The sequence below is a fragment of the Pantherophis guttatus genome, chromosome 1 (genome assembly GCF_059756535.1).
Source record: "Pantherophis guttatus breed Tessera chromosome 1, ASM5975653v1, whole genome shotgun sequence".
In the NCBI taxonomy this organism is placed as follows: domain Eukaryota; kingdom Metazoa; phylum Chordata; class Lepidosauria; order Squamata; family Colubridae; genus Pantherophis; species Pantherophis guttatus.
Genome location: NC_142063.1, coordinates 31,621,190 through 31,634,757, shown reverse-complemented (window position 1 = coordinate 31,634,757; position 13,568 = coordinate 31,621,190). Strand labels below are relative to the sequence as shown.

The 13,568-nt window shown below is 36.1% G+C and overlaps 1 protein-coding gene across 38 annotated transcripts in view; it reads left to right on the top strand.

Moving 5' to 3' along the window:
- Positions 1–13,360, top strand: part of KTN1 (kinectin 1) — an 87,688-nt gene extending 74,328 nt beyond the window's left edge. For 18 of the 38 annotated variants that reach the window (XM_087895522.1, XM_034433471.3, XM_087895599.1 and 15 more), the window contains 10 exons: positions 2,886–2,975; positions 3,315–3,395; positions 4,655–4,744; positions 4,843–4,935; positions 6,268–6,351; positions 6,594–6,677; positions 8,835–8,918; positions 10,748–10,840; positions 11,970–12,078; positions 12,958–13,360. In XM_087895522.1, the coding sequence (XP_087751648.1) occupies positions 2,886–2,975; positions 3,315–3,395; positions 4,655–4,744; positions 4,843–4,935; positions 6,268–6,351; positions 6,594–6,677; positions 8,835–8,918; positions 10,748–10,840; positions 11,970–12,078; positions 12,958–12,965 (816 nt within the window). In that variant the 3' untranslated portion in view covers positions 12,966–13,360. Of the gene's footprint in view, positions 1–2,885; positions 2,976–3,314; positions 3,396–4,654; positions 4,745–4,842; positions 4,936–6,267; positions 6,352–6,593; positions 6,678–8,834; positions 8,919–10,747; positions 10,841–11,969; positions 12,079–12,810 lie in introns of all 38 variants that reach the window. The other 20 variants (XM_087895550.1, XM_087895469.1, XM_087895611.1 and 17 more) reach the window with 3 other exon arrangements.
- Positions 13,361–13,568: the final 208 nt, after the last annotated feature.

Sequence of the window (13,568 nt, the reverse complement as noted above, 5' to 3'; positions counted from 1 at the left end):
ATGCTAGAGCTGTAGGGCTGTGATGTTTAGTCTGCAGAGTGATGATCTGCCACCCTCTTGGTCATTGAAAATTTCTCTTGTTTTGTGCTGAAAGGAACTCTGTCATAAAAGAACTGCCCGTAAGTTTTTTTTAAAGACAATTTTTTACTTCTATTATATAACACCTTTGAAATTTAACACTCAATCCAGTGTCCCAGTTGTCTGGATAAAATTTAATACCCGTAGATCTTCCTGGGAGCATTACACACACAGACTCCCACTGATATTTCAAAGTGCTTAACTAGGACCCAGTTATGTCCGTGTTAAATTTATCACAGGGACTCCTAGTTCATTTTAATAGGACCAGATTCAGGTTTGCCACATCCTGATTTTTTTTGTAGAATTGTAGCTAATTGTGCTGAACTACAATCCCCATAATCCACAACCAAATGTTCCATAGTATTTGTTTGGTGAGGATCATTTGGATTATATTGCACCATCTGGTGTGTGCTAGGTTGAGGAAGCAGTTTAAACTATTTTGTACATTTCTGTTAGCAAGTCTCCTGTTATGCTTTCAGCCAAACTAGCAGTTCTTTTCTATATATTATTTTTAAATACACTGATTTATATTTTTGAAAAAAAACCTTAATATATTCACAGCCTCCAGAAGAGTAATCATGCTGATTCTTTTGCATAAAAATGATAATCCTGGGGTACAAACTATACCTTACAGTATGATGATGAAGTGGACTGGCTGATCCACAAAAGCATACAGAATAATAAATTTGTTAGTATATAATGTGGTCAAGATTTGTCATTTTTAATCCCGTGACATAATCCATAAATTCAAGTTGTTTTGAAGCAGCATTTACCTATCTGAAAAATAAACTGCTAGGAAGAACCTCTCCTAAAAAAAATTAAAGAAAAGTTTTGGCAGGCATTTGTTGCAATGCTTATGGAGTTTTCTGGAGTTGAGTTACAGGATAGAGCAGGTAGGTTCTTCAACTTTGGTGAACAGTGGCAAAATAAAACTTCAATAAGTCACAGAGACCTTGAACAGCTGGCAGATCTGTGGACAGAGAAGTTCATCTTTTGTGGAATCTGAATATTTGCAGCCCGCCTAGTGGGAAACAAACAGTTTCTGTTTCTGAATCTGTCTGAAGAACATTGCTTTAATCCATGGACTATACTTTTAAGACCAGCCATGGCTTCCCCACCTGCCCTTCCATTCTGCTCTGTTGCAGAGCAACAAGTGGAAGGAATAAATGATGGTTGCTGCCGGCTTTTTGATCTTTGAAATCCTTGAACCTTCTTCTTTTGGCCAGATTATTTATCCAAGAAACAAAAAATGCTGGCCAGCTCTGTCAACTTTATATAGTATTCTAGGAAAACAAAAGCAGTAGAGAGAAGATGCCTCTTGAAGTATGTGGTGAAAGACAGTGAACATATTTTGCCTTGACCCGTAAAATATAATTTTGCTTTGCATTTATTTAAAGAATCAGCAAGCATGCAAACAAGTGGAAAAAGTAGAGTTGTTGTATCCAGAAATATTGCCTGATCACCATCACATTCTGTGGAGCTGTTGGTGCTCTCTGAACTTGGTTGTTTTCTTTTAGACATTTCATTACCAAACTAAGTGACATCATCAGGGCTAGGGTGATGATGATTAGCTCTAGAACTGATAATTTACCTAGTTTGGTAATGAAACATCTGCAAGAAAACAACCAAGCTCAGAAGGACCAAGGACTTCACCAGTTCAACCCTGACTACAAATATTCTCTTCCATCACATTCATTTTTGCACCCTGAGGTGCAAACATACATAACACTCTGCTGACAATAGAGTTTTAGATTTTGATTGGTTAAGTGACCATAAACTAGAAACCTGGGGTCAGAATGCTGCCTTCATAATTTTAAGTGAGTTTAGCTGCCTTTGCTTACAAGAGGAAGCAAACAGGAACTACCAGCAGCCTGTTCTGCTGTTACAAATGAAACTAGAGTCTCAGCCGAGGGTCAAACAGTGGTACACACACGTGTGTGTAAGCCACTCGTAACTGTTCAAGTGCTTTAGCATAATAAACAAATGAATTTGGAAGGCTCTGGTGACTTTTGAAGTGATAATTGAGTTTTCTAATAACAGCTGTATTTCCAATGCAATACAGCATGGAATTTTCGTAGAGGGACTAAAGTGGATAAGGGAGGGAGAAGCAGAAAAATTGTAGGAAGCTGGGAGCCAGCTTCCTACAATTGCAATAACAAAATTGTTTCCTAATAATGGCATAACTGCTATGGAAATAATCTGGAATATTTGCAGTTAGTTCCAGAATTGCTTGAGCCTCTCAAAATACAACCCATATAGTATTGCTTAATTAATTGAGCCTTAATTCAGTCATGCATAAATATTCAGTCCTGATTTAAAGGATCAGCAAGCATGCAAATAAGTGGAAAAAATAGAAAAGTTGTTGTATCCAGAAATATGCAAGGTGGAATAATATTGTAATAAAATTCTTTTGAGGGGGCCAGCATAGAACAACTTAATTGTTATCAGACTGTGATAAAGATTTTTTTCAAACTAGCTTGGGTAATAAATTTCTTCCTGGCACCCATTTAAGATTCCCCTCTACCATCTTTTTAAAAATCTCTATGTTAAACTCTCCAAATGTAAGTTGATGATTAAACCTTATATAACCTTTATATTAAATATATATGCATATATAAAACTTTTAATTTTAAAGCAAATCATTCCATGTTCTAAATGCAAGGGCAGCAGATGAAATCAATTTTGCTTCTTAGAATCAGTAGTATTAAACTGAGACTATTTAAGCCAAGAAATGGAGATTGATGTGACATCTTGGTAGAAGATTTATATTTATTTTATCTTTTTTTCTTTCACTTTTATCAATCCAGGAGAGTCAACAACACGCAGAGGCTGTTGAAGCAGAGATGAGAAACATATTGCAGAAGCTATTTCCCATAGTCTCTCTTCCTTCCACTTTGGTAAGATTAACATTTGTTTAATTTTATCAAATGGGTAACCATATTTAAAGCGAGACTGGTTTCTAAGACAATATTGAAGAGTGGAAAAAAATGGGCTTGCTAATGTGACCTTAGTTCTCTTCTTAATTATAATTAGCTTTGGCTGGTTCACTTCTACTACCTGGCAAAATTGTGTCTTCAAAGACTGCGAAGTTCTAAGTTGCTATTCTGTACATACCATTCAAGACTCTGGTTACCTGGCTGTGCTAGTTAATTATTTATTAATTATTTATTAATTAGTTAATTAGCAGTGCTACTTATTTATTTCCAAATTCTTTTAATGTGCTTTTTCATATTCAGAGTCACAGTGAATGGATGCGTGGATTTGAAAAAGCAATAAGAGAACATACAAAAGAGACTTCTCGACCTGATGACATTAAGGTTAGTGCAGACTGGATATGAATTTAGTTTTAGCTAAGTAGTTTTTTTAATGTCAGGGTTTTTTTTATTCTGGACAGCAGAGAGAAAACTGATGTTCTGTGCTTGAGAATTAACTGGTAATATTTTGAGATTTGATTGACAATAGGTAACGCCAAAATTAACCTTACTATTTGTCCCACAAGTGTTTCCCCAAAGTTCTTTAATGTTTTGAATGATTACATTTCTGCAGAGCCTAATTACAGAATTGATTGTCCTCTGCAGAATCCTGAGCTTTCAGATTTGACTGAACAAAACATGAAAAGCAGACAGTTTTTGTAGAACAACAGAAGCATGAAACCTTTGCTACTGAAATTTAGCAATATTGCATTTTGTTAATCCAATCTAAATCCAATTCAAAAATATGATTAAAGCATGGGTTGCCACAAATGTGGCTCTTTCCTCAGACCTTTGGCAAAAATGATTGACAACCCTTTTCTTCTTTGTCTTTGTTCCCATCTGGGTTTGTTTTCCCTGCCAACTTTGTTTCTTTTGTGTTCAAGTTTTTATAATTTCAATATAGTTTGAGTTGGTTGAAGAAATAAATTATTGTCCTTCTTAGTTTGTTGTCATTTCATAAATTTATGTTGAATTCATATTCTATTATTATCTCTGTCACCTATGACCTATCCAAATTCTTAAAGGAACAAGTGTGAAAGAAAGAAATAAAAAGCAACGTTTTGTTTTCAAATGTGTGTATATGGGAGGATATATAACTCTCAGCACAAGAAGCATTTTGTAAATGAGAAATAATAGCAAACACAAACAGCTAATTTATTGTGAGATGCTAGAATTTTGTCAAAGGGAATACAGCATAAAATCAAAAAGAAGAGCTGGTGGCAGAGGGACAGTCACCGCTGGTTTTCTTATTTACCATGATTAGAAAGATTTAAAGTAGGTAAAATAATTTGTTTTTGAATTTGAAATAGAATTGTGTACAAATGATGAACATGTGATTGATAAATAGATGTGAGTTGCTTGAAGAAATAAATAACATTCCTCCTAGTTTGTGGTCACTCCTTAAACATATATTGAATTCATATTCTATTATTATCCCTGTTCTATTATTATCATCCCTGCTACCTGTCCAGATTGCTTAGTTGTGCAGAATCCATAGCTAATGGAACTTTCAAAACGTAGCCATATAGCATTTCACTGGAATAAAGAGGTCTCTCCCTTGCATTCTGTACATTATATCCATGGAATCTTTTTAATCATTATAGGTCATGGAACAGAAGTTGAAAGAGGCAGATGAACTACATGTCATGTTGCAGCAAGAATGTGAGAAGTACAAAGTTGTCCTTGCAGAGACGGTAGGAAGGAGCTTTATAAAATCTGGCTATATTCGGTAATATTTCTTCTGCCTCAATTTCTTGTGGGCATCAACATAACTGAAATTTTGTATTACTAGGAGGGAATCTTGCAAAGGCTACAGCGCAGTGTAGAAGAAGAAGAGAGCAAATGGAAAATAAAAATTGAAGAATCACAGAAGGAACTACAGCAGGTATTTTTAAAAAATCCAGTATTCATGCTGAAAATAGTTGGGAGCTAGTTAGAGCCTATATTCAGCTGTTAACTGAAAATATTCTTACAGTGTTTAATTATTGTATCAGTCTAAAAAAAATACAGCTTTCCTCTCCGTATAATAATTCTTAATATAGGGGATAAAATGAAAGATACAAATGAAAACTGTCTGAAGGAGTCATTAGGCAGACACCGGTAAACCCAAACTGATACATAAGATTATCAGACTATTTAATTTATGGATCAACACAACTGTTTACCCTTCCATTAATTGATTCAGATTTCTCTGTAATTGCTACTAACTTAAAAGAAAATAAAGTTGATTTTTGCCCTAAGAGTTCATAGCTACACTGATGTAGAAATAATAACAGAATTGGAAGGGACCTTGGAGGTCTTCTGGTTCAACCCCCTGTTTAAACAGGAGATCCTATACCTTTTCAGACAAACGGTTGTCCACTCTCTTCTAAAAAACCTCCACTGAGGTTAACTGGTTAATTGTTCTAAATACAAGGAAATTTCTCCTTATTTCTAGGTTGGTTCTCTCCTTGGTTAGTTTCCATCCAGAATGTTTAACCTCTCTTATCGCCACAAAAATATCTGAACCTGCACACATACCCACACTCAGATTCACTCTTTCCTCCTCTGCCTGTGCTCTAGACATTACATTTGCTGCTTTATCTTTCAGAGGCCCTCCACAAATGGGAGGGGACACTTGGGGCTGACAGGGGACACTCAGGAGTTATTTCATGAAGGGCCCAGCTGACCTTCTGTTGCCAGCAGTGAATGATGCCCTCAATGAGCTCACCTGTCAGATTGTCAGAAAACTAAATATATGGATACATTATAGTTGATTCATCTAGGAATACAATATGTGTCTGGATGTACTGTTCTTTCTTTGTCCTACCTCTTCTTTTGGAAACTGTTTCCTCCCCTGTATGCATTAGGAAATTCATTCAGGTCTTCCCAGTAAGACAGGTTATCAAAGCAAGACCTAGTGAACCAGTCTACAACCCAATGATTAAATAGCAATTGCTTTGCTATCATCATTTAAACATGGCTATTTAATGAAAAAATTAGCTACATGATTAGAATTATTATGAATAAATTCCTCAGTTTTTATATTCAATAAAGTGCAGACAGTAATTTAAAGATAAAAATTATTTGAATGAAATTATAAAATTGGATAAAGTTGGATATCATTTAGTGTGTGTGTGTGTGTGTAGAGAGAGAGAGCAGGAGGGAGAGAGGTAGAAAAGGTCAGATCAGACTTGAAATAAAATGTGTGATTTGTGACTGCCTGTTTCTTTTGTAGCTTAAAAAGGAACGAGAACATTTGGAACATGAATTGGAAAAAGCAGAAATAGAACGATCAACATATGTTTCAGAAGTCCGAGAGGTAATGTACCTAATTGAACTATTGAAGCCAGATTTGCTTTCTGTCACATATACATATTTACCAGGAAGTATGAATATTTAGTTGGCCCAAACATGAAAAACTTGCTCATCCAATGATCTGGGAGATTTTTATGTTTTTAAATTCATATATTACATCAAAATAAATTATATTAATGGCTGAATAAAGGGTCAGTTGGGAACCTATGGTAATGCATCCTAAAGCCTCTGAAAACTTCATTTCAGCTTAAAGATCTGTTGACTGAATTGCAGAGAAAACTTGATGACTCATATTCTGAAGCAGTAAGGCAGAATGAAGAGTTAACATTGGTAAGAGGCCTGTCCTCCACTGACTATATCTGTTGAAAGGTGGAGAAACTTTTCCAAATCCTGTCTGTCTGCTAACCATTTCGACTTAGCTTTTGTCCACTTTAGCCACTTTTATAGCCTTTCTCTGCCTCTTAATAACATGACTAGTGCTTAGTATACCTTTTCATCTGCCTGCCTCTCCCTTGCCTAAAGGATTCATATTTCTATACTTTGTGAATTTGGAACATGGTGTTCACAGAACACAGAGGAACTGGCCTTGGCTGTTGGTATAGGATTGTTTGGAGGAAAACCTTTGGTTTCATTTGAACTCTGCACTTCCTTTCCTGAAAGGAGTTTTAGTTGCTGAAAAGAAAAAAATGAACAATTCCATCTTGTATGCAAATATGTTAGAATACACAAATGACACCTCGAGAGTTTTATCCAATTCTCGGCATTGGACATTATCAGGATTCACAGAAGAGTAATGAAGATGATCATAGGACTGGAAATTAAGTCTGTGAAGACAGTTGGAGGAATTGGATATATTTAGCCTTGAGACAACAACAGAGTTACACAATGTATTCTTTCTAGTTTCAGAATATAAGAATTGAAATAACAAAGATACAGAGAAATAAATTTCAATGGTAGGAAAGCTTCCTGTGTAAGACCAACTTGATGTTGGAATGAAATACCCACAGGGTAGTAGCCATTCTTTATCAAGTTCAGGCAGAAGAGGTGTAGCAGCTGTTTGTAGGGAGAACATTAATTTGGGCTACCAAACAAAGGGTTGGAACCACTGATTGAAAAATCTACTACCAGCTCTATGGGATAACATGGTTTATTAGCTTAAGGAAGGGGAGTTATTTTTTTAAAATTTCCTTAAAAGCTGACTAAATACGGAGCTTGATACCCAGAGGTGGAGAAAAGAGCATATCTATTTATCAGTCATCTAAAGGGAGTAGACTTCCAACTAAGACTGGAGTGTCTTCCATTTGGTGGAGAAAAACTAAGCCTGAACATCAGAGATCAAAAGAAGCAAGCAAATGAAAGATCTCCAATGTACATTAACCTAATGTAAATAGCAAGTGAAAAAGATCATCTCTTTGTTGAACCACACGAATTTGTCATATTTGGGAGCAGTTAGGGAATGACAGACACAAATTACATTACCAATTTTTACTAAAAGATTGACTTAAATGATTTGTAAACCTACAACTAAGAACAGATTTTTGAGTCAATTCTGGAGAATTTATATTTCAGTATCATTTTTAGCGGGCAACTGGTTCCACAAAATCTCCCCCCACTTCTTTTTTCTGGAGATTATTTTCATCTCTATTTCCACATATTGATTCAGATCCTGAAAACTTACAGAAAACATCTAAATACTGTCTTGGGGAAGGATTCCTCATGTTTTTAAAAACTGATCTGCAGACAACGAAGCAAATCCAAACAAGTATTTCTTCTGATCACTTCATTTGCAGTTTATGGAGAGTTACTTATCTAGTGTCCATAATAATAATCTATGGTCAACTTTAAATCTCAAGACAATACAGGTAGTCCTTGACCTATGACCACAATTGAGCCCAAAATTTCTGTTGCTAAGCAAGACATTTGTGAAGTGAATTTTGCCCTTTTTAAGACCTTTCTTGTCACAGTTCTTAAGTGAATCATTGCAGTTGTTAAGTTAGCAACATGATTGTTAAGTAAACCTGGCTTCCCCAATGACTTTGCTAGTCAGAAGGTCGCAAAAGATTATCATATGACCGCAGGGCAATGCAACCATCATAAAACTGTTGCCAAGCATCTGAATTTTGATCACGTGACCATGAGGATGCTGCAATGGTTATAAGTGTGAAAGATGGTCATAAGTCATTTTTACTGTTGTAAATTGAGGATTACCTGTAAAGTATACTTGTAAAAAAACTATTCACTTTCACTAGTAATGCTGACAAGGCATTAAAAATAGTATTTGTTTAAGATTCTCTCTACTGATTTTAACCTCTTTCGGGCTTTTTTCTTCTTCTTAACTTCTTTGCAAATGGAATTTCCTATCACTCAATATACTTTGTAGTGATTCGTCTTCAGTATGCGTATATTCTTATATGTATATTACTTTACCAGAAACTGCCCCATGCTCGTCTTAAGCATTGTGAACTGACTCTGACTTATCTCTTACAGCTCAAAACCCAGCTGAATGAGACATCATCTAAACTCTTAACTGATCTGGATGAAAGACATCAATTAGCTGCTGATTTGCCAAAGGTAAGGAATCCTATGGTTGATGTTCTACCTTCCTAGGAACATAATGGCCAACCGATTCTGGATGATAGTTCATTTCTCCTTAAAGCACTATCTACAGTCTGGGGTATTGATAGATTCAAGTTAGTCACGGAAATATCCGTTAAGGTTGCTGTGCCAATTCTAGCTCCTCCCGGAAAAGTCATGGTGATCCATACCTCAGTAATCCTCATATTAGTTTATAGCAATGCATTTTATGTGAAGTTGTCCTTACGAAGGTTATTTGGAAATATCAGTTCCAAAATGCTACTTAAAATTAACAGGATGATTAACTCTCAATATCAAGCCATTGGCTTGAGGAGATCCGATGATCTCCTAGATTCTGCAAAAGTTCCGTCTTGGAGTGTTCCCTTTGAAATATTCTACCTCAGGAAAGTTTGTTGACAACTCTTTATTATTGATTTAATCAGTAATTAATAAAACTTCCTGCCCCTGAACCCAAGTGTTGCAGGGCTGCAAAACAAAAAATAACTAGGGCATTAACTGTTGGGCCAAATTGCTTAATATATTTTTAAATTGTTTTTAAATTTTGTATTCTGTGTTTTTTATCTATGGCTGTTCACCGCCCTGAGTCCTTCGGGAGAAGGGCGGTATATAAATTTAAATATTAAATTAAATTAAATTAATTAAACAGTAAAAGAACATCAAAAAAATCACAACTGCAGACTTTGATTGTTTTTTTTGTTTTTTTTACTGTTTATAGCCCTAGTTATTTTTTATTTGTTTTGCAATCCTGCAACACTTGTGTTCTGGAGCAAGGATTTTTCTAAACAATATGTAGATGAAAGTTTACTTCTCATTGGTTAAGCCCTGTATTTGGGGTTTCGAGGGTTTGTTGTTTGTTTGTTTGTTTGTTTTGAAACAATGGCTCCTCAGATTAATTCCTACACGGGAAACCAGAGATATTTGACTGGAAACTGTAACCATGGTTAGCTTTCTAGCCTGAGTGAATCTGTGCTTCTAGGACTGTTTGCAAATGTAGTAATTATGCCCACATTTCTTTTTTTAAAGACATTAACTTGAAATAATAAACGCAGTGTACATGAACATTGCCACTTCCTCCCCGTTGCCATTCCTAGTAGTTGCTCATGACACATTCTGATTCAGAGACTTGAGAGTAGAATATTGAAACCCCAGCTCCCATACTCATCTATCTCTCAGTGAGCCATAAGTCAGTGTAATTTTCTTCTCAACCTTTTTTCTCCCCACTGAAATCTGTAGTTCAGTCATTGGGAGTTTGGAGAAACGTGCAATACTGGAACATTTCTTGTCATCTTTTCACTGATTAGGCTTGTGATCTAGAATGAAAAATAATGACCTATCTCCATGATGGCAAACCTATGGCACACGTGCCAGAGATGGCACGCAGAACCCTCTCTGCTGGCATGCGCGCTGTCGCCTCAGGTCAGATCTCTGTGATGTTTCTTTCCTGAGCTTCTGTTTCCCTGCAAACGACGGAACAGAAGCTCACGAAAGAAAAAGATCTTACCTCTTGCCATGCTGCTAGTGTTGGGATGCTCCCCCTCCCACCAGCCAGCTGGTGTTCAGGTCTCTGCTGCCCATGCAAGCATGTCCTCACATGCACGCATTTGCGCGCATACACACCTTTCAGTTTGGGCATGCGCGTGCACGCAGTTTGGGCACTCGGTGTCTTAAAGGTTAGCCATCCCTGACCTAACTGATCCTTTCAAATACTGCATTGTTTGTCCCCTTGACTCCTTCTTTAAAAAGGCTCTGATTATGATTGGATGTTTTAAAGCAATAACTATTTTAATTTTTGGTTTTTTTTAAAGGCCCAGGAATCACTGGTGATTCTAGAAAGGGAAATAGGAAAAACTAGTATGGGCCCCGAAGTGATACAAAACAGTGATGTTTGCTCACAGACGGTGAGTATTTTTCTAGATATATAAATAATATGCCTTAGGAAGTGCAGAAACAGAGCAGGCAGCCTAGAGGCTGATTTATCCTGTGCACTTTGCTCTGTATCATTTGTGGTCATTGAAGATATTCTATGTCCCACTTTTGCATGGTTTTCATTTGCTTGGCATAAGGGGTCCACTGCAATCTTTATAGAAAACTGGTATTTGGGTTGTAGAAGCCATTGGAGATTTGGTTTAGAAGTCTATAGATGTTGTATATTTTTATTTACTTATTTAGTTCAGTTTAGGCACCACCTTGACTCCAAATCAACTGTAATTGCACTATGATCTTGCAGCTTCTTTGGTACATGTCTTCATGGGGCTGGCCAGTAACTATAGACCAGTGTTTTTCAAACTTGGCAATTTTAAGATGTGTGGACTTCAACTCCCAGAATTCCCTAGCCAACATGCTGGCTGTGGAATTCACATCTTAAAAATTGCCAAGATTAAAAAACACCGCTATAAAAGCTATTATATCCTGCCACCAGATGGCAGACTAATAATGTCCTGGCAAGTACTATAAACACATTTTGGAAACCTTAGAGATAACTGGAAAGTTTTTTGCTTTGTTATTGTTGTTATGTTTATTATTATTATCTAGTTTTTATTATATGTACCTGGGTTATTCTGGTTTAGGACACCACTAAACATGTGAAGCCTCATACAGTGAAAAAAATAAAAACATTCACATGAAAAGGTAGCACATCAAAGAGATCTGATCTAGTATAGTTGTCCATGACATTGTTTCCTAATTGAATTTTTTTTTTCAATAAAAAAGCTGGCCACACTGGGTGGGAGGAGTTTAAAGAGTTTCTGAAGTGACTATCCAAAACGTTTCAAGGCCAAGAAATCTGAGCAAATGCTCCCATTGCTTGTCCTGGAGAAAAGGGAGCCCTTTGGCCATGATGTGAAACTTGTGTAGAACAGCTGAATGAAGGTTGAATGAAGATTCTTAGGAAGACCCTATCTAAGGGGTGAGGCAGATTGAGGCTTTGACTAAGTATCTAGCTCATATCCTAAAATTAATTGTTCAGTTGCTTTGGCCACCTCTGCTTCAAAGTTTCTAATACTTTCTACTTTCTTCCATCCCTTTCAGGCCGGTCCAGATAATGTGAATCTAATTCAAGATATTGTCCATCTTAAGCAGCTTCTTGCATCAGTTGGCCAAATGCTCACAAAGGGAAAAGAACAGTATCAGCTATTAGGTAGGAGAGTTTGAGTCTATTTTCCTAAGATGGACTTAAGCAGGAAGGCAAAAATAACTGGTGAATTTTTTAGTTGATCTGTAGGCAGCAGTAATCAAATCATAGAAGCTTGCAGCCTCGCATTTTGGTTGAAATACCATTGTGGATTATTTCTTTTTACAAAATAACACGGAAGAGTCAATGTAGATCAGCCTTCCCCAACCAACAGCCTACAGAAATATTGAAATTGTAATTTTCAAAATTCTCAGTAGCATTCCCATGGATTTGTATTTACCCTTTGCAGCTGCTTTTACTGCTCTCGTACAGGACAAATATTTTTTCACAGCTGTGATTTTAATGATTATTTTCATTCTGGGATAATAAAAATCTTGTTTATAAATGTAAACATAGGTGTGGACAAATATGGAATTTGGATTCTCAATTGTCCTCTTTACAAAGTTAATTTTCATTAATTCTGTTTAGTAAATTCTGAATTTGGGCTTACTTAGTACTTTTTTTTTAGCTTTAAGAAAACTATATATGCTGAATATTGACTTTTTTTCTCCCTGAAAAACCTCTTATTTTAAAAAACCTCCTGATTCTTAGTAGATAACAGAACCAGATTCCCCAAAATATGACATATTTTTCTGTTATTTTTAAAAATAAAAATAGTTTGCCATAGTGACTACCTTATCCTTAAGCTTATCTTTTTATTTTGTTTTGTTTTTGTTTTGTTTTGCTTCTCTTTTGCAGAATGAAATCATGGGGAGATCGTTTAATTTGGGGGTAGCAGAAGGCAATGTATTTTATATTTTGCCAAATTAAAGCCTTATTTATGTGTTCACCCTTTCTACTTCGTCAAACACTGAACAGAGTTTTGTCTTTTCTACTCTTTGTTAGACTACTGATTTAAACAAGATGATGAAGAAGACGACTCTGCAGACACCTCCAGAGTTTAGTTTTATAATAAATAAATTTAAATAAACCGGTTTGGATAATTAGAGCTTTACATTCCTGGAGCTACAGTAAACGTGTAACCTTTTATCTTTACTACGCTCAGTAAAACTCATTCACATACACAGAGACACGCACGCACCCTTGACATAGTGGTAGCAGCAGCAGCAACAGTAACATTTTAATACTGACAGCCTATGCTGTTTTACTTAGATACAGTTTGGGAGTAGCAGCTTGTAACTTCTACCTGAAGTAAACACTCCTCCTCCCTACTCTCTCTTTTTTGGGTTGCTAATGTAATCAGTTTTTGTAATGGTGTCAGCAAATAAAGGGATGCTTACTACTCAAACTGTACTGTTATGTTCTTGATTTGGAATTCCCTAAAGAAGACCTGTAAAATTTTCCATGCTACTATATAAAAACAGTGCGTTGTGACAGATAGCACAAGAACCTGGTTGGGTTGGGTCAGATCACAGGTTTCTCTGTTCCTGCATCAGGTGTCATAGACGGGACAATCTCTGGGAAGCCTGGAAAAAAGAAATCCTAACTAGCAGCTA